At 40.2% G+C, this 23,050-nt stretch overlaps 1 protein-coding gene across 6 annotated transcripts in view; it reads left to right on the forward strand.

Moving 5' to 3' along the window:
- PDE4D (phosphodiesterase 4D) overlaps nucleotides 1-23,050 on the forward strand; it is a 1,438,018-nt gene that overhangs the window by 1,100,463 nt on the left and 314,505 nt on the right. For all 6 annotated transcript variants that reach the window (XM_029576715.1, XM_029576676.1, XM_029576694.1 and 3 more), the window contains one exon: nucleotides 3,708-3,757. In XM_029576715.1, coding sequence (XP_029432575.1) covers nucleotides 3,708-3,757 — 50 coding nt within the window. The remainder of the gene's footprint in view (nucleotides 1-3,707; nucleotides 3,758-23,050) is intronic.

Genomic DNA, 23,050 nt, shown 5'->3' on the forward strand with positions numbered 1-23,050 from the left:
ACCCAAACACTAAGAAGATCCCATGCTACTGATGCAATTAATAGCAGTGGCTATTCCCTAAGTAAACTTGATTAATAGCCGTTAATGGACTTCTCCTCCAAGAACTTATCCAAACCTTTTTTGAACCCAGCTACACTAACTGCACTAACCACATCCTCTGGCAACAAATTCCAGAGCTTTGTTGTGCGTTGAGTGAAAAAGAATTTTCTCCAATTAGTCTTAAATGTGCTACTTGCTAACTTCATGGAATGCCTCCTAGTCCTTCTATTATCCGAAAGTGTAAATAACCAATTCACATCTACTCATTCAAGACCTCTCATGATCTTAAAGACCTCTATCATATCCCCCCTCAGCCGTCTCTTCTCCAAGAGAAGAGAAGAGACAGTGAAGAACAGAAGAGCTGGGGCTTATGAGGGCAGAGTGAAAGGGGTCTACTAGGGGAATAAGGAGAGAGGCAGAAGAGGCATTCTTACAGTTTACTTTTTGGGGAACTCTGTTCAAAATATTTAAAACTCTACATCTTTGAGTAATAGCATTTCTGCATTGCATTTTAAATTAATTATTTGACCAATATAAAGTATGCAGAATTTTGCAGAATTCTACATTTTTATGAACAGAATTTTACATTTTTGTGAGCAGAATTTTGCATTTTTGTGCGCAGAATTCCCCCAGGAGTAAACAGGCAAACATATGAGACAGAGAGAGGTTTGCCAATACATACATATTTTGCCTTTAAGTTTGGCACACCTGTCTATTTAAGCAGAACATAAGATACTTCTCACCCCCATTTTTTGGGTTCTCTCTCTTAACTAATTCTTTACATATCCCTTTTTTACTTCTCATCTCTCTTACCTTAAAACTATCTTTTGTGTTTCTTTGCTGTTCAGTTACTATTCACTACAGTAACATTGTTTACCACAGAATTTACTCCTTTTGTCACAGGATGCATCTCAGCTACAAAATGTGTTGCGTGTTTTATTTTTATGAGATCTCTGAGGACAGTGATTCTTGCATTCATAAGCAGAGGTTTGCTGAGGTTCCAGAGGACAATTATTTTCCAATTATAAACAACAATAAATTATATATCTATTACTTTTTTGTAATATGTTTTATTACTTTATTATCAAAAATGAATCAGTGAGTCAATATTCAAAGGCATATAGCTGGATAACTTATGTTATCCGGCTAAATGCCAACTTTTTAAATATTGGGGCACTTATCCAGCTAGATTTTAGCCAGCTAATTCATTATCTGGTAAAATCTAGTCAGCTGAAAAAAAGGGGGGTTCCGGGGATGTTCCAGGACATAGTTAAATAAACTGGCTAACTGAGTTGATTTTCACCTGTATCCAGCTAAGTTAGATGATAACTCTAGGACGGAAAAAAAAAAACAAAAAACTCTCACTGGTTTGCAGTCTAAAATTCCCTGGCCCTCAGCTGAAATGTAAAAATGTGTTCCTGTGTCCCACCCCCTCTACCACCACAGCCCCCAAACCCCTCCAGGGGTCTGCTGCATCAGTATCCATCTCCCCCTGTCCCTTTCAAGTTAGGAAAATTGTAACATCACTGATCCCCCCTCCTCCTCTTCCTTTACCACTCTCGCACAAACCTGGTACCTTAGTATAGGCTGATCTGGCCCTGATATTGCAGTACAAGCTACCGTGATTCCTGCAACTTTCAACATTTCTCTGAGAGCAACATTAGAAGCATAAGTAGTTTTGGAGGAGGTGAGGGGCTTGAGCAGGCAGGAAAGATTTTTGATATTTCAACTCATGGTTGGGGAATCAGGCAGCAAGCCTGAGCAAGCATGTATTTGTTTTTTGTTTTTTGTTTTTTGTTTGTAGTGTACAGCCACTTAACTGGCTATATTCTTTTGAACATAGCCGGTTAAGCTTAAACTTGTCCAGCCACGTATGGCCAGATAACTTTTAACCTGACTGGCTATATTCAAATATAGCTGATTAAGCTTAAACATTACCAGGCTAAAGTTAGCCAAACAATTTTATTCATGGATATTCAGTGGGACGTTTATCTGGAACAAATTATCCAGCTGACTTTGCTGGATATCATATCTGTTCGCCAGCTTACTGAATATTGGCCTCTTGATGTTTTTTCTTTGATAATGCTATTCTGGTGCTGTAAATATTTTGATACTATTGTCTGTATGTGCATTCTTTATTGTGATAAGTGATTTTTAAAATCATGTTTGTAATTTCTTAATAATTACATACGTACTTGATTTCCTTGAGTAAATTATGTTTGTACCCACAATCTTTTTGTTCATTGGTTTTCCTTTGATCTTGGATCATTGGATCCTTTCTAGTTTCTAATGGAAAGTAGTATGTAATAAAATGTAAAATCCATAGTATTGATACATAGATAGTGAACGTTAGTGGACTAATGTTAGAAGTCAGTCTTTTTGCTGGCAATAAAATTAAAAACACTGTCACAAGTAGGGATAATACAATTCAGGTGTAGATGATTTGGCACTAACCCATAAGTAGGGGTTGCGTCATCACTAATTGTTTGAAAATTATATTTTTTAAATTAGCAGTGCTTTTTTTACTTGCACAATTTGTATCTGGTTTCATGGAAAAAAAGGTCAATAAAATGTATTTTTATTTTCAGTAGAACATAATCATTTCTTGCTTTATGTATGAGTACTCTAGATAGTTCTCTCATTTTTCTCAGAATTATCGGCAAAATACTTTTAAGAAAAATGCTTGTGGATCCCAATTAAATATGGCTGCCAGTGTAAATCTCCAATGTTTCCCATTTGAATGCTCAGCATTCCTCTTGTATTATGGTGTATGAATTCCTGTTAATGAAACAAAAGGTCTTGGGATGTAGCAGATGTGTTCAGCAGAAGCAGAGAAAGAAGCATTTAGCCCTAGACCCAAAGCAAGACTGATCAAGAAAAGAAAAATGCTGTCAAAATAGAAATGAAAACTTTTTTTTTTCCTTAGAAAACCATCTTTCATGGGTGAGGAAAGGAACTTTAGCAGCTCTTTAAAATCTCACTCTAGGAGGCACTGCTGCTTTAAACAGTGTCTATAGTGACAATAGAGTGGACAAGGAGGCTAACAATGTATCAGTATTATCACTGGTATGAGGTCATCCATAAAATGTCTTATTTTACGTTGTCATCAGTTCAGTATGAAGCACAATATTATTACATTATCCCTGCTGCTGATATTGTAAGACTTAGAGTTTCTGAGTTGCAAGGCTGGAATAGATCAATGAGTCTAAGAACTGTGGGCTCTATATGCTTTTATTTACAATCTGTAAAGTATTATGGTTGCCATGTTGGTCTACTTGACTATGAGGAAATAAAGATCAATAAGCAATTTGTAAATAGTATGTTTTCTATTAGACTAACGTAATATATTTGTGACTAGCTTCCCAGCTTCTTTCATTAGGTCTATGCAACACTTAGCTCATTTTGTATTGACCTGATGAAAGCTAGTCCCATATTTATGAAGTTAGTCCAATAAAAATGTATTGCCTATACATTTAGATTGATTTTTCTATCTTACAAAAAAGCATAGCATTGCTTACCATCCTTATAAAACTACTTGGTTTCCATAGTGTTCAACCTTAGATACAGCCCCTGAAATAAGTGGAACACACATGTTTTCATTTTTGAAGGAATCAAATAATTTCCAAATATCATATGTTTATGCCTTCATTTTCTTTCCCAATTATCAGGCGGTCACCCATGTGCAACCAACCACCCATCAATAAAGCAACTATACCAGGTAAGTTAGTTAATAGCTCATGTAGTACAATAGCAGGGCTTCAGTGGGAGGGAAATGCAACCTACCTACAAGATGCACGTTATTGAACTTTGCAGTCAATTCATCAATTCCCTCTTTGGGCAGTCAAGGTGCTAAGTTGTCAACAAACTCTTTCAGCTGGATAGAAGTACACTAAAAGGTGGTTGTGTGTTTCATAGGGATTTAACAGTGACCTACAAGGTGTAATTATTGTTAAAGAGGATATCTATGAAATTTCAAGCTATTTTAGGGAAAATTAGATAATCTGTCTCATTAATATTGGGATCTTTATATTAATAGGAAGGATTAAGCCATTTTTCAAACATAAATTATAGCATTTTAATGTTCCTCATATTAATGTAGAGCAGGAGTGGCCAACTCTGATCCTCAAGAGCCACAAACAGGCCTGGTTTTCAGGATATCCACAATGAATATGCTTGAGATAGATCCTGCATACAATGGAGGCAGTGCATGCAAATTTATCTCATGCATAAAAATTGTGTACATCCTAAATACCTGGCCTGTGTGTGGCTCTTGAGGACCAGAATTGGACACCCCTGATGCAGAGGATTTAGGGCCTGATTTACTAAACCTTTTCACATGGACATGAAATGGGAGAAAATGCATAGTGGAGCAGACCCTTAGTGTTTTCAGGGGCAAAAATACATTTTTGATGATAGGGGACCAATTTTGATATTACTGAGGGAGGATATTAGTTTTAAAACAGATACAGTTTCATAGAGGTGTCACCCTTACATAACCACTTACTCTTAGCACTGCCCACTTATTGATTAATGTTAGTATTGACAAGGGGAAGATAGTTTTCAATGAGATTTACTCAGCTAACTATGCAGTCGCCTGGGTAAACTTCTGAGGCTAAAAACTGTCCTAAATTGCAAAATCTTGATTTAAGCATGAGAGAAAGGGGTGGTGGTGGAGGGAAACTGAGTAGGGTTTGATTTGCTTGTGTGCATGTGTACTCTCCCAGGTGGGACCCTGCCTGCAGTTAAAGCAGGTAAAACTCCCTGTGGACTTTGTGGAAGCAAATTTTCAATGGGAATCCACCCGTGTATTTCCTCTGAGAAAATGGTCTTGAAGGTTCGTGGGTACAAAAGTAGCCATGGACCTTCGAACTGCTGCCTGGCTAAAAACTGCCCCCATGAAGACTATTTAGTTGGCAACTCCTTTATCTTTACTGCATTGCCTGTACGTTGGTCACAAAGTTTAATAAATCTGTAGGCAAGATTGAACACCACCAAGGCACTCTTTCTATTTAAAAGTTTGATCTTTTCTTTGGCTATGCTATGGTTTGAATTCATACGAGACAGATAGATTTTCTGGAGACATATAAGGAGTATATTGGAATATTGTAAAAGCAGATAATGTCATGTCACAGTCTAAAATTAGTGTAAATCTAATAATCTTGTTGATTTCAAATGTTGCATATTTCTAGTCTGTCTCCATAATGCACTGTTGAATTATAAAAGTCCAAACATATATATGGGGTGCATCAATTTTTTTTAATACTTCCATTTGATTTCAGTTTTTTTGCTTTCGGATCATTATCTTCCAATGACTGTTAGCTTAATCCAGCATTTGGTTCAAATTAATGAGAGAGAAACTTTGAGACATAGAAAGTGCACTTTTGTGTTTTGGCAGCCTTATCTTGCATGCTCCAAGTGAATAAAATGGTTTTCTTTAGGCATTAGATGGTTTTCTTCATTCTCTGTTCTGTGTTCACGTGCAAAGACAAAAATAATAGTCGTTACATTATGTTCCTTTATTAAATTGATTTTAATGCAAATTTGTTAGACATATGAGAGTTAATTTGTGTTCAGTATAACCAGTTTTTTTTTTTTGGTTTTTTTTTTTGGCATTTTTGGAAGACTTGCATACATTGTATTATAGCATCTGCAGTATTAACAGAGATTTTGAATTTCAGGCAAGAGCCCTAGGGTCTATTGTGTGTGAAGAGTGTTTATTCATGGTGGAAGATTAGAAAGATGAGTAGAGAACTGGATAGAATTTTGGCCAGTGCTAATGGCACTAGCTGTGACTTGCTGACTGCAGGACTGACTGTAGATCAGCGATGTGCTGTGCTCGCCATCTTGTGGCTGAGAAGGAACTATCCATCCAGCCTTGAATCTGTTTGCTGTTACATTTTTATATAGTACAACTGACCTTTGTGAAGAATGTGTTGGTCATAAAATCTCTGAACGGCCATGAAAAATATTGATTGTTCATCAAACACATTGCAAACCGCACACTTCTTCTATCCAGCTGCTGTAAAGTACATGATTCCATTTGTTCATTGTTCTGTGTTGAGTGCGAGCAGGAGATGAACTAAACAATGCCAATGAGTTTCTGAGCACTGTCTGCTTTTTACTGTAAGCTAACTCAGAGAGGTGCTATCAAAAGAAGTTAGTGTGTCTGAGTCTGCACTTCTCATGCTGTGTAGTGGAATATAAACATAGGCTGATTAGGTGATTTTATATCTTGAGGTGTGCGCTTCCAACAATCTTTGGGGTAGATTTTACAAATTTGCGCACACGCGTACTTTTGTTCACGCACCAGGCCCAAACAAGAGTACGAGGGATTTTAATAGATACGCGCGTAGCTGCACGTGTCTGTTAAAATCCGGGATCAGCGCACGCAAGCCTGTGCAAAATCGGCAGCCTGCGTGCGCCGAGCTGCGCAGCCTGCCTCCGTTCCCTTTGAGGCCGCTCCAAAATCGGAGCGGCCTCGGAGGGAACTTTCCTTCCACCCCCTCGCACCTTCACCTCCCTTCTCCTACCTAACCCCCCCCCCCCAGCCCTACCTACCCCCCCCCCCTACCTTTGTTGCACAAGTTACGCCTGCCGGGCCGGCCGCTGGCATGCGATTCCCAGGCCCGGGAGCCATTTCGGAGGCCTCGGCCATGCCCCCGAAACGCCCCCAGTCCGGAACCACGCCCGCGGCCCCGCTCTCCCAAATGACGCGCTGCCACGACACGCCCCCCCCCCCCCCCCCCCCGGAAAGCCCCGGGACTTACGCGCGTCCCGGGGCTCATGTGCGCCACCGAGCCTACTCAACATAGGCTCGGCGCGCACAGGGGGAACTTCGGGCAGGTTTTCAGGGGGTACACACATATCTTATGCGCGTACCCCTTTAAAAATCTGGCCCATTGTGTTTGGAAAAACTGCCAATATTGCACATTTTTTATGTGAGTTTGGGGAGTACAATAACCTATCTGGCTTTTGTCAACTTACAAGGACTAGTTATACTACTACTACTACTACTACTACTACTATTTATCATTTATAAGTGCTGGACAGAGAAAACATAAGACAGTCCCTGCTTCATGGAGCTTACAGTCTATCCAAGGAAACATACATAACAAGTGTATTTAGTTAAAAGTGGCCTCAAAAAAGTGAGTTTTTTGAATGGGTGTGAATGTGGCCTGAGAGGAGGCCTGATGCACTAATTCAGGAATTTTATTCCAGGCATGGAGTCTGGAATTGGCAGTGGAGGGGAAGGGCAGTCTAAAGTTGTGGCATATGTGTGCGTTTTCACTTTTGCTTAGAAGAATAGATGTACCTTTCAGGCTCTGAGAGATTCTAGGAAGGGAAGGATGATGTCCGTGAACAGCATCAGAAAGTTGAAAGCACTGAAAATCTTGCAAAAATAACTGGGCGGAGAAGAAGTAAGTAAGTAGTCTTTGGTAGAGGGCATTATCAGATGCTTGCCTTTGTTGTATCAGTTGCTGTCTCCTTCTGGGCTTACAAACATGTCTGGGTCCTGGGAAGGCAATAAGAGAAGCCAATGTCACAGGTGAAACTGTTTTACATGCAGAAATGGGCTGTTTGTTTATTGCCCACCCTGAACATGAGTGAAAGTACACATGAATGTCAACATGCAGACATTTACAGGACCCGTGTTCTTTTACATGCAGTCCCTGGGCAGGGTTAGGTTGGGAGAGGCAGCTGCATGTGTAGTTTTGGATATTCAAGACTATGCATATTGTTTGCCTAAAAAAAGTACCCTCGCAAAAGTTTGAGGGGGCAATAATGAAAGCAGAATTCTCTGTGGGCTTTGCCAGACCTCAGGTAATTTGCCAGTACTGATACTTAGGGAGTTAATAATCAGTTATCTCATGGCAATGCTCATTGCTATAGTCACAATTATTCAAGTTTGGTGAATTAAACTGAAGATTTATTACTATAGAAATAATCGATAGAAACAGATTATAATACAACAGTTCAATGGGAAGGGGTATTTTGACCCTTTAATGTTAAGCATGCATGTCTCATAAAGTTTTTACATATGACTGCGTTACTTCCACTCAACAGGCTAAAATAATATGTTTTGTTTAACCTTTGTTGTCTTTTTTCATTGAGAATCTGCTCTCAACAACCAACTCATTTTTTTCTTATTTCTTAAGTTGCTCACTTACTTCTGTGACTGTTCCCTTCAGTGCCTCACTTCTTCCTAATATGTTTCTTTTTTTGCGTGGCGCCATCTTCCTGTTGTAACCTTTTTCCTATCTGCCTGTTTATCTGTACCCTGCTTCCTTTCATTTCCTGTTTTCTTTGTGCCCATCTCCTGGCCTTGTTAGTGCTCTGTTTCTTTTCTCCTCTCTCTCCAGCTGTCTCCTCTCTTTTCATGGTGGTATGTCTTCCAATGCTTTCTTCCATGTCTTTGACACACTGCATCCCCAATTCTATCTGTGCATGTGAGTCAATGTGTAAGAAATCTGCCCAGTCTACAAAACGGTGCCCCCAAGAGCAGTGGTGAGGATGTAAGAAAGAAACAAGAACACTAGCACCAGCTGTTATGAGAAATAGTAGAATAGAAGTAAATAAATAACTGAAGTACCAAGTAGAGAACCATGCCTCCTCCCTCCAGGATGCCACCTCTGCCGCATCCCCAGCCTGGCCAACCCAAAGTGCAAAAAGACCATAGCCAGGAATGGAACCGGAATCCTTCTGCTTGGATTATGTAGAGAATTTGACATTGAGCTACTGAGTAGGAACCACTGTAACCAACAACGTTACAGTGCTTGGATTATGTAGAGAACTTGACATTGAGCTACTGGGTAAGAACCACTGTAACCAACAACGTTTTGAGGCAGCAGCAAGATTTTGACTGCCCTAAAACACAAAGAACAAGTTTTGACTCTAGGGAAGTAAAAGTAAAATGTTGATAGCATGCTATAATAGGTTATAAAGTGTGCTTCACTGGTTCTTCTTGAACAGATCAGAGGCTAAAGAGCAAAATGATTGATAGTCCCCCAAGCATTGTAACCATGAACGCACCTTTTATAAACATAAGTGACACATTACAAACCCACTTAGAACTTGTGATAGGCAGAATCTCTTAAATAAACATAAAGAGAAGAATTTTTAAAACATTTACATATATAAAATTAGCATATACTCATGAAAGTAGCTTGTGCTCATGTACATGTTATTTTATAAACATCAAAAATATGCGCATATTTTCAGTCTCGTGCATGGGACCAAGAGCTAAGCACACACGTTGTCAACTTCTTTCTGTAATTTTACACCTATTATTTGCTCAATAGATATGAGACTCGTCTATTGTTTATTATTGATTGGGTGGGAGGTCTGGGTGAATGGTGGGGATTTCAGAGTGAAGAACCAGGAGGGTCTCAAAGACCTGGAGAAGGATTGGAGTAGGACTACTGAAACTGGTAGGGTTTTTCGAAAACTGGTGATTTCAGTTCCACTGCATGCTATAAAATATAGCAACTTCCATGCATAAACAGCATTTGATGCGAGCTAGTCATGGTTTTTTTCATGCAATAAATATGCGCACACATTTTTAAAGTAGGTAGGGAAAGTATGCATTTTAAATGCATTGGAGATATTCACACATAACTATATATACACGCAGATGTTTGGGGATAGACATACATGGATTTTATAATCTGCATATACCTCGTATGTGCAGGTATTAAAGTATTGTCATAGATCTTTACATGGCCATATCCAAGCATACAGGGGGCTGTGTGGAGTTGTTATAAAATTAACCTCACACTGTATAATTTATAGTGAATTTTAAGAGATTAAGTAATCAAATCAGGAAGGAAACATAGAAGTTGATAGTCAAAGGCTTTGTCCAGATAACATCTGGAGCTCCCCCTCCACCCTCCTCTACTAAATTTTATCCGGGTAATTCATTTCCTTTAGCCAGATAAAAAGAGGAGGTGATGGAGATATTCCAGGGGCATGTTTAAATTTCTGCGTTCTCCGGCTAAAGATAGCCTGGTACGTTTGGTTAGTAAAATACCTGCCCCAAAGTTATCCACCTATATTGAACAGAACACTTATCCGGTTATATTCCACTGAATATTTGGGTAAAGTTATCTGAATAACTTTCCCACTCACTGGCCCATTGAATATTGACCTCATAGAGGTAAAAGTAAAGTCATTCATTTTTCAAGTATGTTTGCATGTCAGAATGCCCAAAGCTGAATCTCTTTTTACATCAAAATGACAAGTCTCATGTTTTATTTAAGTAATACTAAAGCACGCTGTATCCTTCTTATAACCGCTATGCTGTTGTAATATTGGCAGATGCACGTGCTTTTAAATCTTTTTCAATAAATGTAAAAAGGAGAATCATACAGTATTAGCATTTATCTTTTCTGTGGCATGTGTGAGTTTTTCCACAGCTGCAAGTGAAGGACAACCACTACTCAAAGGAGGGAAAATTTGACACCCTGTTATATTTATTAAAACATTCTTGAGGCCAATATTTAATAGGCCATTTAGTGGACAAGTTATCTGGCTAAAGTTAGCTGGATAATTTATCCCATATATTCAGTGAGATAAATATCCCGCTCTATATAATAGTCTAAAGTTATCTAGCTACATGTAGCCGGATAACAAAAAAAAACCAAAACCAACCGGCTATATTTGAATATACCCAAGTAAGGGGTAGATTTTATAAAGTGCGCACCGATTTTATAGCATGCGTGTGCCAGCGTGTGCATGTTATAAAATGCGTGGGCCGTGCGCACATGTGTGCCAGATTTTATAATCCGCGCGCGGATGTGTGGGTGGCGTGCGCAGGGGGGGGAGACTTCTGCAATTTCTGCGCGGCAGCGAATTCCGACCTTCCCAGTTCCAATTAAGGAGGGAACTTCCCTAACCCCCAACCTAACCTTCCCCTTCCCCTCTATTCCCCACTTCCTAAACCCTACCTTTTTCTTTTTCTTTGTTGCACAACTTACTTCAGTTCCTGAGCTGAAGTTGCGCGAGCCGGCAGCCTGGTCTTTGGGACAGCGAACAATGGCACTGTCCCGGCCTGCCACACCCCTCCCTGCACAGAACAAGCCCCCCTGTCCCAACCCTTCGAAAAAGCTCAGCACTTGTGCAAGTATCAGGCTTTATGGGCAAGGCAGGGCCCCTTCAAAAATTGGCTCAGGGCATGCAAGGCCCGGCCACGCGCGTAAAGCCCGGATTTTACGGGCAGGGCGTTTAAAATCTGGGCTTAAGTTATTTAATTCTCCAGTCTTGTGTGACTGGAAAACGTGCTACTTAACCAGATATCTGGCTAAGTAATGCTGTCATAAACAGTCAAAACCAGAGAAAGAAAAAGGCCAACAGGCCAATCTCCTCTCTCCTCCTTGAAGCCGAATACAAATGCCCTGTTGGGCCATGCTGTTCTCAGTCCTCAAGCTTGTTTTTTTTTTTAATTCTTTATTCATTTTACAAATTAAAAAAAGATTTTTATAATTTGTATATGAGAAATACATGGTTATACAGAGAAGAGAGAAATTAAACATAAATTAAGCGTGTCTCATCAGGAAAACATAATACAGACTCTGTATCCATTTTACCATAAATCATTTTGGACATAAATAAACAAAATCCTATGTTAATACTAAGAGAGATCTTATCATGAACAATTAAATAATAAGAAAAACCCATAACACATATTCCAGCCTACATTTACTTTAAACTATATTGGGACTTCAATTCTTGGACTTTTTGAATCAAGAAAAACTTTCAATTGTTCAACTGAAAAAAAAATATATAGTTCTGGACCCCTTTTTAAAAAACATTTGCAGGGAAATTTCAATTTAAAGGAAAATCCTAAATCAACCGCAGCTTGGCGTAGAGTTAAAAAAAACGTCTACGCTTTGCTTGCGTTGTAGGGGCCAGATCTGGAAAAATCTTTACCGTCGCACTCATAAATTGCACAGGAAATAATTGAAAATACTTTTTCATAATAGCTTGAATGTCCATCCGAGTTATAAATGACACTAGTAATGTAGCTCTATCCATTATTTCAATGGATGAGCTTTCTAAAATTTCGGTCAAATTTTCTTGCAAATTTGGTCTAACTGTTAGTGAACCAGATTTGGGAAGAAAATAGCATTTATTGATAGAAGGTATATTTTCCTGCGAGAAACCTAATATTTCTTGAAGAAAGGATTTTAATGTTATAAACGGTATTTCTCCCAAGACCTTGGGGAAATTTAGAAACCTAAGATTTAAGTGTCTATTAGAATTTTCCAAAATCTCCAGCCTTCTATCTATTGCTTCTCGGTCTTTAACTGTAGCAACCTTAAAGTTCATATGTTCCCTATCTTTTCCTTCCAAAACAGAGACCTTTTGCTGTAAACCATTAACTTGGGATTGAATATCAGTTGTTGCTAAGTCATTCTGAAGAATCGAGTGGTCCATTTTAATATTTAAAGTATTAACAGCAGTCATTAGTCCCGTCATTAAATCCCATATAGTATCAAGCGTTACTACTTCAGGGCGAGCTGGCATTACAAGGGGAGTGAAACCAGGGGGTTTTCCTCGCAGCGAATGCAGGTTAGCTGCTAGTGGTATCCCCCCCACAACCCCTGTCTCCAACCGTGTACCTGAGGTTCCAGCGGTGTTGTTATTTATCGCTTCTCCTAGTGCAAGTCCTCCTTGAACTGTGGTTTCGGCCACAGATTCTTTCTCTGCAAATGACCTGGATGTTGTACTCTCAAACTGCGTTACAAGGTGAGACGGAATTCCAGCTCTAAAAGTAGGCGCTTGTCTGAGATCTGGACTCAACGATGTCTCCTCCGGTAACAATGGACCTCCCTCTCTGATTGTTACAATGGGCTCCTCGACTCGAAGGACTTCTGCTGGGGAACTCAGAAAACGCGTGATTTCCTGCTGCATTATTGGTGAGGGCAACAGTACGTTTGGGTACACACGTACCTTCCCCTTACACTTTGCGGGCATCTAAATAAACACAGTGATACAAAGTTAGAGGGAAATCACTTGTTCTACGTTGTGTATATGGTACCTTTTGGATTCCACTTATGCCCTTCCTTAAGGTCGCAATTGAGTCCAAAACATATGGCTACCTCCTCTCCGTCCGACCGAAGTCCGGACGAAGCCGGACAAAGCCGTGCGCACACCTTGGGTGCGCACGGCTTTGGTGACGCGCCGGCGGCGGTGATGCGCCGTTACGGCGTTGATTTTATTGTCACGGCTCCTCCCTCACTCACGTCCAGCTGGGCCAGGAAGATGTTCCGGTGCAGGAAGTGAAGCCAGCAATCTGGTCTCGCGCTCTCCTCAAGCGCCGCCGCGCCGATTTTATTGTCACGGCTCCTCCCTCACTCACGTCCAGCTGGGCCAGGAAGATGTTCCGCTGCAGGAAGTGAAGCCAGCAATCTGGTCTCGCGCCCAAGCTTGTTTTAAATCTTGAGACGTGCCCAGCATTGTTGGCCAGGCTGGGGGTTGCCAACTTTCAACCATCAAATTTCCAAACATTTGAAGATACTGTTTGATATCTTTGTTGATGGAGTTTATGCATGTGCAACTTATTTACACTCTTCACAATCTAAATATAAAATATAATAGCAGATAAGGCCTCATCTAATGCTTCCAGTTTATTCACTGTTATAGTGCCGTAGACCCCAGATGATCTCCGACTTTCCCCTCACTTCTTTGTAGTCAATGATCCTCTGTACTTGTCCCATGCTTTCTTGAAATGTCATTGTTTTGCCTCTCTTGGCTCCACTGGGAGGTTGTTCAATGCATCCACAACACTTTCTGTGAAGAAATATTTTCTGATGTTACTCCTGAGCCTACCCCTTTGGATCTTCATATTCTGACCTCAAACTTCTCAACTCTTAAAAAAAAAAAATTGTTTTTACCAGACCAGAAGTCAGACCTCCAAACCTAAATTTTTTAGGCCTACGATTAAATTGTGAACTGAATTCTAAGCAAGTGACACAAAATAAATGTATCCAACACATACTGAATATAGCGTAGCTACCAAATCACAGACTGTATTGTATAATCACAGGGGAGGCTTGGATGTTAACCTGTAGCTGGAGGGCTAAAATCGGGACATTTCAGAACATTTTAGCACTGTATTCTTCTTTTTTCAGTACTGTACCTCAAAATTCTGTACAGTCCAGAAATAATCTGTCTCGCTGGGAGCAGCACAGGTCCTTTGATTTGGGGATGATGATCTAAAGTTCCAGGGCCTTCTGTTCCAGACACTTTGTAATAAACCATGGGATGTGCTATCATTTAGGATGAATTAGGCAATGACCCCGAAACCTGAACAAATTTTTCCCGAAATTTCGAGAAAAATTCTGTTTCGGGTTAGTGCGCGCTAACGTAAAAATGTTAGCGCGCACTAGGCCCGAACCGCGGGAAATACAATATTTTCTGCGGCAGGCGAAAAATGAAGCCCAAACCAAAAGGTTCGGGCTTTGCACATCCCTAATACCTATAGGTAAGGTTCACTGCACCGTACATGGATTCCCTCTATATATACTGTACACCTCTCTCACAGATATAAGGAAATAAATATCAAGGATATCATTCAAAACAACTTTTGCTGAATGAATATGATTCAGTTAGCAAGAACCAGAAATATTCTTAACGTAAATCCAGGGAAATGGAAAGCAAAACCGAAAAGGATCAGGAGCTCTGTTTTATACTCAAAAGTCCCTATGATAAAATAAACAAACACATATTAAATAAAATTCTATCCACAAATGCAGTTCAAGTTAAAAAAAAAAAAAAGAGAAAGAGAAAGTTATAGTTGGTACCCTTTGCTTTTTCTTTCTTTGTGAGCACTTCCCACTTCTTAAGTACATTTGTAAGAAGTGATGTTTTTTCTTCTTTGTTACACCAAGCTTCTGTGGGAGACCCACAACTCATGGTATTTTTGTCTGTTGGGGACTTGGCTCCTTGATGCACTGTATTTGAAACACTGTCCAGGTGCAGGCAGCTCAACCCTGTTATTCTTCCAGGAGAGCTTGCATTTCTGCTAGCTGCTAACATCTCCTGCTCTCACTTTACATTCATGTCTGTCTAGTAGACACAGAAAATTCACAGGGTGTGTGATTTCACCAGTTCAGTTTAGATGAACAGGGTTGCAGAATCTTCTGTCCTTCTCCATCGTGCCTACCGCGCCTACCTACACGTCTTCCTCTGGTGCTCCGCAACCCTCTCACCCTTTCCATGTTGGACTCCAACTCAGTCTTTTGCCTCAGATATGAACTCACTCCTGATTGGATGAAAAGCATTCCAAGGTTCTCTTATCTGTTCCTGGGATTCCATGGGGATCCACACAGGCTGGAAATTAACCTTAGATGTGCTGGATAAAATTGTAGTCAATCCAGTCCTGCCTTTGCATCCAAAGAAGACTGAAAGGAGAAACAGCGCATTATACCTAAAGAGAAATTGGAGTGGGGACTACATATAAATGCGCCAAGAGAGATAACGAATATAGTACTGAGCATGCTTTTAGCCCAACGGTTACACTGTCAGGCAGGTTGGCTTTTGCATCTAATGGTGTTTAACTAGCTGGAAAGTTTATAAATTGTTAAGATAAAGGTTCATCTTCTCGCAGTAATGAATATGAATCTGTTACGTTTTAAAGTTACTGATCACATAGATTAAAACTTCCTGGGGAAGGCTGCTCCCACCATTGCCAGATCTTCTCATTATTTTGATGTCTCTACAGGTGACTTCTAACCATCATTTAAAATAGTGTCCATATTATGATGCATGTGCAATCCCAAGTAATTCTATTTGTTTCTCATTCCCTCTATTTTTTTTTCATGCAGTTATTTATTTATATTTTGATTTAGCTCACACCTTGTCATTGATAGTTCAAGGCAAGTTACTTTCAGGTGCAGTAGATATTTTCCTGTCCCCAGAGAGCTTACAATATACGGGCCTGATTAATCAAGGCATTTTCCCATAGACACAGAATGAGAGAAATGCCTTAGTGAATCAAACCCTAAGGGACTTCTTTACTAAAGGTTTTCTGTCATTTAGTGTCTATGGGAAAAATGCTTAGTAAATAGGGCCCTTACGTGTCTACCTGAAGCAATGGAGGTTGAGGTGACTTGTCCAAGGTTCTCAGTTTGTTCCTCTAACCACAAAGCTACTCCCCCACTCCACTACACATAAAGGAAGGTAGGGAAGTAGTTCCCTGTACCATTGGACTGTGATTCAGAACTCCCAAAATGCAAAGTCAGATTAACTTTGTCACTGACAGTCTGACAAGCTGGACAAGGGATGTTACCTTTATGGATCTTAGTACCCAACTGCATTTGAATAATAGTAATACTAACATATTTTTACTTTAGGTTTCGATCATCTCTCCAATTTTGAGAACTTGATATGATGTGTAATAAGGAAAATAGTTGGATGTGTTTGTTGTCGTGCTAGAAAGAATATATACTTATACAGCATTATAGTGCCATGCAGAACACACATCAGAGTGTCCTTATTTTTTCTACCAGATATGACAGTTCATGTTATGAGATGCTGCAGTTTTAAAGCATGTCTGAATCCTGTTTGTGTGACAAGCACTAGAAAGTTGAAAATTATTATTGGCCAGCATTTAGAATTCAAAAAAGACATTTGAGAAAGATTTTAAGAAAATGCAGAAGAGGGCAGCAGAGAACAAAGCATAAACGTAGCTGTGCATCCTTTAAGGTGCACCATACTCTGATAGTCGAGATGTTTTGTGGTTGATAATGAAACCGGAATTTCTGATACATTCATTTATATAGTTTTGATGTTTGCTAGCATTATTATTATTTTTTTTTTTTTTTTTTACATTAGTTGACTGTGGGCTTCTGATCAGAGGGCTAACATCAATACTGAACTAGAAGCCTTGTCTGAAAGCAGCCACATATCCTTTGTAGGTTCTGTTTAGGTTCTGTTGATGTAAACGCTGTGTTAGCCCCCCATAGCCAATAATAAAAGTTACAGAAAATGAAGAATTAAAACTTAATAAATTATTGTAGCCAAGATGCCTAATCCATGATCCCCCCCCCCCCAAAAGAAAATGCTGCATATTGGTCATATCATTACCATGGCCAGCTCCCTTAAAATATGAGCTCATCTGTTCATTGGCTACACAGTTTCCTCTGAAGTTCTTATTCCTAGAAGTCCTTTTCATCCAAAGTTAGTTTACTTATATATGTTAGACTTGTTTAGTTTTAAAAATAAATAAATATAAAGAGACGTGCACTTTCGTTTTGCATAGTTCTCCCAGCAATACTAAAACAAACTGTACTTATCTTATTTTGGTTGACCAACAAACCAAATTATTAATAGTTCAAAATGAACAGAATGGAAATGGCACACATTATGGGAAAATATATTTATTCCAACATGCTTGACATTTCAATCCCAAACAGGTTGGCAAATTAAGAAATCAATAAACCATGCATCAGCACAGAGTGGCAGTTTCTGGGGGGCGGCAAACAGCTGCAGAACTTAGAGGAAAACAGGACCTATTGAGCCATGCAAACTCAAAGAACTATCAGCATTTTTAGGAGTGAATTTTCAAAGGGGTTTAGCATGTAAACAAGGCATATACATGAGTAAGTAGCATGTACATGCATATATGATATTTTATAAACTTTGAGAGTATGAGTGTTCTTGTACTATGGTATGTAAATTTTACTGGAGGGAAAAAAACGGGTGGTCTAGGGGCATTCCAATGCAGGGTTCAGAAATATATGCACAAGTTGCTATTCTAAAAAGGTGTATTTGTGAATGACTACATTTTTACATCCATTAATGGTCTTGCACCATTAAAATTGGATTTGTCTTTTGTTTGCAGTTTTTGGCTGAGAAGTCTGGGTGAACTGTGGGGGTTCAGAATGACATGCTAGAGGGTTTAGGTGAACTGGTGAAGAATAGGGTAAACTGGTAGAGTTATTTACAAACTGGTGGTGCAGCAAGCCATTTATACACTCTCAGTATTTTTTTTATATTTCTGTTACATATCCAATCATAGGCATGCCCCAGAATTTTGCCCCCTTTTAGGGCTTTGTTACAGGTTCAAATCGTGCACACTGGTATTCTGACCTGGGGAGGGGGCTAATCTCACTGAGGTCTACACTGGGGGCTACCTGAGGGGCTTATCCCATATAAACACACAATTACTGGGATTATACGTGGGGGCTTGAAACCAGGGGCTTATTCCCTGCACCAATAGCCACACACAAACTTTGATTCAGTACATCACGGTTCCAAGTATTTAGGAAAGTGACGTTATTTGAGTAATAGGAGGATAGAATAAATAAAATCAGATCATACAGAAGAAGTAATGGTAGATACTAACAATTGCTACATAGATACCAAAAGCTTAAGTTTCCAAAGGATCAGCTTGTACTATTACGTCCAGAGCTTTCTCTCCTCTCTCTCTCTCTCTCCTTATACACTACAAATGCTTGTGGAAAACAGTGGTCTCTCCATCTGATTTCTTATCAAATTTCAGGCACAGCTGTGTGGCCTTCAATCTCCCTTGGGCTTTAGTATATGTTAATAACAACTGTTTTCTCATCATAGACTTAGTGGAATAACTAAATAAACAGACTCTTGCCTGTTTGTAAACATTTTACAGTATAAGACAGTAATTAGGAGTTCACTCAGGTGTTGGCATGTGGCCTTCAAACTAGTCTGGGTGAAAACTTTGAATCCATATGACCTATCCTCTATATACATCCTCAACCAAAGTAACAATAAATGACTCCCAACAGGCATGCATGATGAAATTTAATGTGGACAAGTGCAAGGTGTTGCATATAGGGAAAAATAACCCTTGCTGTAGTTACACAATGTTAGGTTCCATATTAGGAGCTACCACCCAGGAAAAAGATCTAGGCATCATAGTGGATAATACTTTAAAATCGTTGGCTCAGTGTGTTGCAGCAGTCAAAAAAGCAAACAGAATGTTGGGAATTATTAGAAAGGGAATGGTGAATAAAACGGAAAATGTCATAATGCCTCTATATCGCTCCATGGTGAGACAGCACCTTGAATTCTGTGTATAATTCTGGTCGCCGCATCTCAAAAAAGATATAGTTGTGATGGAGAAGGTACAGAGAAGGGCAACCAAAATGATAAAGGGGATGGAACAGCTCCCCTATGAGGAAAGACTGAAGAGGTTAGGGCTTTTCAGCTTGGAGAAGAGTCGGCTGAGGGGGGATATGATAGAGGTCTTTAAGATCATGAGAGGTCTTAAACGAGTAGATGTGACTTGGTTATTTACACTTTCGAATAATAGAAGGACTAGGGGACATTCCATGAAGTCAGCAAGTAGCACATTTAAGACTAATCGGAGAAAATTATTTTTCACTCAATGCACAATAAAGCTCTGGAATTTGTTGCCAGAGGATGTGGTTAGTGCAGTTAGTGTAGCTGGGTTCAAAAAAGGTTTGGCTAAGTTCTGGGAGGAGAAGTCCATTAACTGCTATTAATCAAGTTTACTTAGGGAATAGCCACTGCTATTAATTGCATCAGTAGCATGGTGGGATCTTCTTGGTGTTTGGGTACTTGCCAGGTTCTTGAGGCCTGGTTTGGCCTCTTTTGGAAACAGGATGCTGGGCTTGATGGACCTTTGGTCTGACCCAGCATGGCAATTTCTTATGTTCTTAATGTTGAAAATATACATTGTGCACTAACTTACATACATAATTTCTTATTTTTACACATGTAGGTCATGAGTGAGTTTTTGAAAATTTAGCACAAGTATCTGTGTGTTTGAGTGTTTACACAAATGAATGCTTAGGATGATATGATTCCATATAGCATAATTCCTCTTACAAGCAACTTTTTGTCTGAAAATGAGAAGCAGGGCCCTGAAGTTATTTCTATGTTAGATCCTGCTATTCCAAGGCTCATTGCTATTAAACTATATCTTGTGTTGGTTATTTTTCTCCTAGGGAATGAAGGCCAAGTGTGATGGGGGGTGTATGTAAGACAATGAAAAACCTGAAAGGATGTAGACAGACAAAAACAGCTGGACAAAAGATGTCAAAGTGAGATGGAGAAACAAAAAGGACAGAGGAAGTCCTGACAGGCAACATAAAACTAAATCCCTTGATGGAGCTCATAAGAAGGAACCAGGCTCCAACCCTGCCCCCTCAGAAGGGTAGGAAAAAGAAAGCAGGACAGGATATGGGGGAAGGCAGGAAAAGAGAAGAATGGCAAGAAAGGCTGAGTGAGGCTAAGTCCAGAGGCATTGCCAAGTAACTGTCCCCAGAGGAGGAAGCTAAGGGTCCGATGCAGAGAATTTATCTACAGAAAAAGGTAAAGCTCAACTGTAGTGGGAGTGACAGAAAGGGTCAAAAGGTTCAGACTGGCCTTTAGCAGATAGGGTCTCGGTGCTCATGTTTAGTTAGCACTCCGATAGAGCTAGGTTTCTGGTTTTACTAAATGTTGTAAATAGGATTGACTATTCCTCTGCTGTATCTTTGTAAATAAACCCCTGAATGAAGAGACTGGCATGGGGTGGTTGTGTTTGCTGGGATAGCACTCGAAAAAGAAGCCTTCACCGGAAAGCTGGACTACCTTGCCAGAGGTATACACAGAATAGTATGGTAGATGAAGACTGACCTGGCCCATCTAGTCTGCCCATTTACCCTTTCAATTGAAATATTACAGTTGCTACTTGATCTACAGCTTTGCCCTTACTTCCCGACCATTAAGGATCCTCTGTACTTATCGCAAGCTATCTTAAATCCCAATACTGATTTTGCTGTCCCTGCCTCCAGTGGGAGGCTAGTTCATGTATCCACCACCTTTTCTGTGAAGAAATATTTTCTTATTACTCTTGACTCTACCCCTTTTCCTTAATAAATTTCTCGAGGAGCTAAACATGCAGGACTCTTGTTACAAAAAGGATAGAACTTCCAGCGACGTGCTCAGAAACTGAGCTTGACTGCACATCTCTGGAAATTCTGAATTGGTCCAGTAATCCTCCCCTGTATTATAATTACAGTGTAAGGAAAAAAAAGTATTTGAGAATATTTATGTAATTTGTTCCAGTTTCTATCTAACGTAGTTACCTATGTGGCCTCGGAAGCACATGTACATCATCCTCTTTGGATAACTCTTACACTTGTGCAATATCTGCTTTCTCCAGGTCCAGTATGAGCTACTGTAATTCAGTTCTAAATATCTTTTGTTCAAAAGTATTATTCCAAAAGATCAAAGCAAATAGTGCATTTCATTCACAAGAAAACACAAATTTCTACCGTATCCAAAAGGGATTGCTGCAAACAACCTGACAGCCAATTTTATATGTAACCCCAACCAGGGTGATCTTTGGAGAGTCAATGGCCCTACACTCAATGCCAGGGCTAAGTCTCTATCAAAGCAGACCGTCTCTTTTAAACTCCGTAGGGAGGATTTTCCATGGGAGGGTAGGCGAGGATAAAACTCCAGGGTCCTGCTGTTCTTTTGTGAATGCCAAGAATGAAGCTGGACACTGTGGCAGGATTCCAGCTTTAACTTTACTGAAGAAATAGTTAAACATGAAACCTATGACATGTGATACAAGTCTTTCTTGGATAATATCCATAAAGCAATTAAAAGTAGTGAATCTTTGATCCTATCCCCCCTTCCTGGACAGAATTCAAAGCCTTCCTAGATAAACTCCTTTCCAATTTAGTTTCCTTTCAAAATACCTGGGATCTACTGCTTGATCTTGCATTTTCCGATTATTTCCTATCCATTTCTCCTGTACCCTCCTTAGCCACAGTATCTGCTGCCTGTGAGGCCCCAGAGAGGTAGCTCAGATTGTCCTTTCTCGTCCCAGTGATGATATCAGCTGAGTGTCTACTCCTCCAATTGCCGGATTGGCAAGGGAATCCCTTATCTAAGAGACACAAAGATGACCAAGAAAACTTCTCTTACTCCTCTTTCTTTGAAGAAAAAGTGGCTAAAAATGTCTCCCAACAAAAAAATCACAAAAGATGATTAACTGCATAAACCAGCAGAGATGAATTACCAATCACTGGGTATAAGCTGGAAACTACTCTCTGTACTGTCTAAGAATCAGCCAAATTTAAAAGAACTAAAAGGAAACTCCTCTCTCTAAATTCAAACTAAAAATACACACAGACACACACACATCCCTCTATGCTACACTACCCTGGCCTAAACCACTAGGCCCTAATCATCCTTCACAGGGAATCCCAGTGGAGCCATACATATGTTTGTATCCTTTACTTGGAAACACTACAGATTGCTGTGTCAGGTTGGCATACATATACATAGCCAGATGTACTAAAGAGTTTTACTTAATTGAGGACAATTTTCAAAACTGTATACCTGGGTAAAAGGCCAATTTAACTGACTGGGTCATTTTGAAAGGCTTATCGCATGCGATAGCATGCTGGGGGCGGAGTCGGGGCAGAGTCGGGGCGGCGAGGGGAAGAGTCAGGGCAGCCAGGGGGCGGACTTGGCGATATCTTCGCTGGCGGCGATAAGGTTAGTAATCTTATCGTCCCCAGTAGCGCGCCAAATAGCACCACCTTTCCAGTGGCGCTATTTGGTGCGAAAGCCGGCAGCAAAGACACCGCGATGGTGCGAAGGCTGCCGGCTTTCGCAGGCCCTCCCCCCTCCGCCCCCCCCCCCCCCCCCCCCCCCGTTTTCGCAGGATTCACCATTCTGCGAAAGAATGGTGAATCCAGCAATCTGAAAATCACCCTTCTCAGAGCAGCTGAAAATTGTGCCTGGGTTCACAGTGCATACGCTTTACAGTCTGAAAAGGGGCATCCTCAGAGGTGTGTTTAGGGCGGGGGAATAAAGTACGCATGTAGAATGGCATTCCCAAATCTACAGGTGTACTTCCCCCTTTCCTTAACACGCAGAAAAAGGAGGTGCAAAAAGTACAGGAACTTCTGTGTCCATGCATAAGCTAAAGAAACACAGTTAGCTTTGAAAATTGCCCACCAGGTAGATTATCCATGGACTTTGTAGCTAGCTAGGCTACTGAAAA

This window comes from Rhinatrema bivittatum, chromosome 1 (genome assembly GCF_901001135.1).
Source record: "Rhinatrema bivittatum chromosome 1, aRhiBiv1.1, whole genome shotgun sequence".
NCBI lineage: Eukaryota > Metazoa > Chordata > Amphibia > Gymnophiona > Rhinatrematidae > Rhinatrema > Rhinatrema bivittatum.